Genomic DNA, 6000 nt, shown 5'->3' with positions numbered 1-6000 from the left:
TTGCGGCCCCCGCGCCGCCGTCGACCCCAGAGCGTTAAATAACTCTCATCTGAACATACATCAGTATCTTAAACTGTAATGCCCTTTTCACATTGTTCAATATATTCGAATTTTTCTCAGTAAATTTACCAGTCAATACTAAATAAACAGAAGTAAACATTAAGTGCAATACGCGAAAATGCATTAAGACTCTCAATATGTGACCTTGTGTTGTTATCTAGACCTTACGCCATCTCACGCCTGACCTTGTGCATCTCTAAACTATTACACATTTAAACATTTTCCCCAAAACACAATCAGTATCATCTTAACATTTATTTACTTTTAAACATCGTTTTAACATCATATTAAATGTTGGTACCATTTTATTATTTGGATTAATACCTGAAAAGAGGGAGAAGAAAACTCATAAAGACGCTGAAGTTTCCCCACTGCGAACTTTATGTGTAATGAAGAAACCCAGAGAGTTCTCCCCAGTGAAGTGAATCAGGCAAAAGCAATCGATCGCCCCCTGCGATCGAGTAGGCAAAAGTAATCGATCGAATGCCTTATTGTACCCAACTCATAAATCTAATAGGACACAGATGAACTAAAATAACAAACAAATTACAGATATGTCTTATAAACAGTTATAAACTTAAACAGTTACGCTTCACAGAATGATGACTTATAAACAGATACTTCACAGAATAATGAATTAATAATTTCAATGTAACACATATTTCAATAGATAACAGTATATGAATTATAAACATATCCACACCATATGTAACGTATTTTCACTGCTTCACAGATTAATGAATATTTCTATGTAAATACACATTTCAATCTACCACACCTGCTCTTTTAGCTTATAGCTTTATATAAAAAATATTGATCTTACCGGGCGGCCGCAGGGGAGACTTCGTCAGGCATGTGTCCGCTGCACAGGGCTCGTACCACGGCAAGCGAAGGCTATCTTCGGTTCTCAGCCGGAAAGCGGCAGGGGAAGACACTAGACCTGGATTCTGCTATCTTCAGTTCTCAGCCGGAAAACGGCAGGGGAAGACGCTAGGCCTGGATTCCGCTGCAGGGCTTGTGTCGACGGCGGGTAAGGCTTTTTCTTCGGAGCAGCGAAAGGTTCGCGCTGAAGGAGAAAATTAATGAGCTCTTGACGCTTGATCCCGGACTTATATAAGGACGTGTGCCACGCCACACGTGGGGTCAAACGTCATTGGTCTTTATTTTCTACAGACGTTAACCAATAGTCTTCAATCGCGGAGTAAACAGGAGTTTCCCCCACAGCGTCAGCAAACTGACGCAATGCGAAGTGAACCGTATTGAAAGGGAAGCATTAATACTATCGTGAAAATGCTGCTCTCGCGAGACATTGATATCATAGGCCAATCGATCTGTACAGTGCCACATAAGGTCAAACATATATGGTTTCTATGACAGCAAAACCAAAACCATGGATAACTCAGACATGATAACATTGACAAGCGACCCTATGAAGAGGTGCAGTACACTTTTAAAACGGCTAATTATCTAAATTTAAACATTGTTAAAAACATTTGGGATAATGTAAACATAACACTATGCTTTTTTTAGCAATATTTTAATACAAAAATGTTGAACTCTTCTGAAATGTGTTTATTTTGAAGGACACTTCCTCAAATGTGCTTCATTAGTGTCAACTTTTCTCAGAACAGAGCTGTGCTTCAAATGTGTTGTGCATGTTGTAAATGAAACATCACTGTATTATTATTGCAAACAACATACAGAATTAGTTTGTTTTTACTGCAAAAAGTCTACATGAAAATTAAACAGTATTGGTACACTTATTCCTACAAGGCAAATCATGGTTTCTGTTTCTCTGAGTGACTTCATTACACTTCAACAGTTTGTTTCATGTTGACTTTTCCATATGTACATACAGCATTTATTTGTTACCTACAGGACATTACTTTGTTTATTTGCTGAATAAAGAGCACTTCTCAAAAGTTTATTTAATTTTGTTCTTTGATGTCTCTGCATATAAGACTCTTAGAGTCCACAAAAAAGTACATCCGCTCAATGTAATCAACAACAACAAATATGTGTCTGTTAGTAAAAGTTGAAAAGAAACAGTTGAAATGTAAGATAACTTTTTAAACAGATGAAATACTTTCTGTAGAGTAAGAGTTTCACGATTTGTCGAGGTAAAGGAAGTGGGCAGGGCAAGTGACAGAAGTTTGTTACATTTTTATCATGTTGCAGTTTTTGTACATGCATAAAGGAAAGACAGCTTTATTTAAAGGATTAAGAAATACCATACACATGATATGCATATTATGTTTGGAGCACTGAGAAACAACACAAGAAAAACAATGCGAAGATCTCTTCTTACTCTGTTTTTAGGTAAATTCAGTCTTTATTAATCTGTATAACCAAATAATCTTATACAGTAGAAACAGCATAGATATTCAAGTCTTAATATAACAACAAAAAGTGTTGTCGTAATCCAGTATATACATAGCATACCTATATTTCATCCTTTAAAAATGCAAAGGTAGTTTATTTATATTTAGTATAAACTTAGAGCTTTATGTTGTATAATTGAAAACAAGCTAAATGAACTTTAAAGTTAAGTGTTAATTGTTTTTAGACTGTGACATTTTTGGGTCAGAAAAATATTTTAGATAATTTATGCTATCCCTTACGCAAAATAAGTTTATTCAAGTCAGCTATGAGTATACTTCTTTTAAACTAAAAAAATAAGAAAGTATACTTTAAGTTTACTTTTTATGTACTTCTCTAAAATGTATTTTAGGTACTTCTCAGAAATATACTTAAAATTGCACTGAAGTATATTTGATATATACTGGCAGAAATGTCTAAGTATATTTGGCCTATACTTGTTTACTGACATATACTTAAAATTATTAAGTAAGAATGCAACAATGAAAGCTATACATCACATCAAGAAAACTGCAAAAAGCCATATGAATAGCCCTGGTGAAAAATAAATATACTTTATTGTATTTCAAGTATATTTAATTTTGCATTAGTACATTAAAAATATACTTAGAAAGAAATGTACCATCTTTAAATATATTGAAGGTATGCTTAAAACATATTTGCTTACAATTAAACTTTTAACATACTTCAAAATAATTATAATTTTGTATATTTTCTAAAAGTATACTAATTTTAACTTTTTTTAAAATATATTTGAGGTATACGTTATCTGTTTACTTAAAGTTATCATTATAATGATGCACTGACAGCATATTTCTAAAATACATTATTTAGTATCCTTTAGAAACAGTATATTTTAAGTAAATTTTGAAAGTATATGTGGTGTACAAATGTATATTATCTTTATGGAGAAATAACGAAGACTTACCATAACGAGAGAGACAAATGTTTAGTTACATTTTATATTATAGATGTATAAATTTGAATGTACTTTTAACACAAATAAAACACACTCTAAATTCACTTATCAAGTCTGCATTTATCACAAACACAGTCATTTGCTTAAATTGTATTAAGTACACTTGAAGCTCTTTCACTTTAACACACAAAAGTACACTAAATACACTTAAAGTTGTACTTTATAACAATTAAATTACAACTAAAATATAGTTGTTCCAAAATAGGGCTCTTTATATGTAAACTAATCAAGACTTTAAGTATACTGGCCATTAGTGTGACCACAATTATACTGAAATCAAAATTAAATATATTTAGTATACTATTTTTTCACCAGGGAGAACATTGTTGTTGTCATATATTTTAAACAATATTGGATTTTTGTTTCCTCCAGGGACTGATTACTTGCTTTGTGTTTTCAATTTTTTGACCTGGGGTGTAAATTTGTCTGTTTTATTGATCTTTATCTGTTTAACCTGGTTCATGAGATTGTTTGCTGACTGCCCTGACCCTTTTGCTTGTTTTATGACAACGAGATTTGTCTGCTCTACATTGCTGAGTTTGCTGTTGTCTGACCTTGCCTGTTGGAATACGAGTGTGTTTAATAAAAGCCCGCGAATGGATCCTCAGTCTCAAAGCGCTTCGTTACACAAGCAGCACACAATTAGTAACCTACTAGTTTACTAAGAGTACACTAACAGAACACTTGCATATACACTTGAAATACAAGTCTAGCTAACTACTAGTTGACTGTGACTTCAAATGCAGTATAAAACTAGTAAAATAGAGTAAACATCAATGTACTTTTAAAAATTAATCATTTACTACAAGTATAACAGTAGTAACCTACTAGTATACGTATGAGTTCACTTGCAGAACAAATGAAAAACGTAATTGTGGAATAGTTGTGAACGTAAAGTTGACTGCTCTTACACTTACAGTATATACACTTAGAAGTATACTTTTATATACTAAAAAGTGGGCCATTTAGTCCCAAATGTTATTCAAGTAGTACACTTACAAGTATACTACTACAACATAGATGTTAGTACACTCAATACACTCTAAGAAAGGATGTGTTCATTTTTACACATCTTTTTGTGTTATGCTTTTAACACCTTATGTGTAATTTTAACACATTATGTGTCATTTTGTGCTGATTTTGTGTTAAAAGTAACACAAAATGTGTTGTTTCAATAATAACACAGAGATGGGTGGATTCTGGAAAACACATTTACACATCCCAGAATCAACACTCATGTTCGGTTTTTACACATCTGTTCTAAGAGTGTACATAAAGTATACTTAAAAATATATGCCAACATTACTTAAGTAAACATAATAAAATTTAAGGGGCAATAAGTAGGATTAACCCCCCTCTAGTGGTGAAATTGTATTTTGCATTCAAACGAACAGTGCTTTCTAGCTCCTCCCCTTTCCAAATGCAAGGCAAGGCAAGTTTATTTGTATGCAGTGGCGTAGCAAGTCAGTCCCGGGCCCATATGCAAAAAAAAAATTACGGGCCCCCTTAAGCCAAAGACCCCCCCCAACCTTTCCCGTTGGCACTGTTAACTGTGGTGCGCAGGTCTGTTACTTTTAATAAGATATTTGTATATTTTTAGCTTGGGCGGGCCCAGGGCCGGGCCCCCTATTGGTCTGGGCCCATTTGCACGTGCATACCCTGCATGCCCAGACGTTACGCCACTGTTTGTATGGCACATTTCATACACAGAGGTAATTCAAAGTGCTTTACATAGAAATGAGAAAACAGAAAATCAAAGATACATGAATTTAAAATATCAATTAAAATAAAATAAATGTGATTTTAATAAAAATTGTTTAAATGTGTGAAAAAGAATAAAACAAGAATAAAAGTATAAAACAGTTAAAATCAAGAGAAATAAAAATAATTAAAATAGTGCATATAAAATATAGTGCAATCAGTTCGGACCCAGCATAGTGCTCATTCAGTAAATGCATAGCTAAACAGATATGTTTTGAGTCTGGATTTAAATGTGACTACTGTTGGAGCACATCTGATCTCCTCTGGAAGCTGGTTCCAGCTGCGACTGGCATAATAGCTAAAAGCTGACTCTCCTTGCTTTGAGTGAACCCTTGGTATTTCTAGCTGATGTGATCCTAATGATCTGAGTGATCTGTTGGGTTTATATTCAATGAGCATATCAGTAATGTATTGAGGTCCTAGTCCATTGAGTGATTTATATACCATTAATAATACTTTAAAATCAATCCTAAATGTAACTGGTAGCCAGTGTAGAGACCTGAGGACTGGTGTGATATGTTCATATTTTCTGGTTCTGTGAACGAAAAAACGCCATTTGAATTATGAATTATGACGAGTTAACACTCTATTTAACACTGTCCAGCAACAGCCTATTTGGGCCCTTTCGAATAAGTTACAGCCGGGATGTACATCAACAGCCTATTTCCACGGTGTCAAATGAGTTACAGTCGGGATGTACAACAACAGCCTATTTCGGTCGCGTCAAATAGGATACGATCGGGATGTCCAACGGCAACTTAATCAACCATGTCGAATAAGTTGCATTTGGGATACAAATTCAAAAAATCATCCCGACTGTC

General features: G+C 34.0%; 1 protein-coding gene across 3 annotated transcripts in view; it reads left to right on the top strand.

Moving 5' to 3' along the window:
- Window positions 1-2249: 2249 nt before the first annotated feature.
- The window catches only part of LOC135760194 (scavenger receptor cysteine-rich domain-containing group B protein-like), a 67223-nt gene continuing 63472 nt past the window's right edge, over window positions 2250-6000 (top strand). For all 3 annotated transcript variants that reach the window (XM_065274120.2, XM_073813982.1, XM_065274119.2), the window contains exon 1: window positions 2250-2379. In XM_065274120.2, coding sequence (XP_065130192.2) covers window positions 2304-2379 — 76 coding nt within the window. In that variant the 5' untranslated portion in view covers window positions 2250-2303. The remainder of the gene's footprint in view (window positions 2380-6000) is intronic.

The sequence above is a fragment of the Paramisgurnus dabryanus genome, chromosome 3 (genome assembly GCF_030506205.2).
Source record: "Paramisgurnus dabryanus chromosome 3, PD_genome_1.1, whole genome shotgun sequence".
Lineage (NCBI taxonomy): Eukaryota > Metazoa > Chordata > Actinopteri > Cypriniformes > Cobitidae > Paramisgurnus > Paramisgurnus dabryanus.
This window is presented reverse-complemented; position numbering and strand designations above follow the sequence as displayed.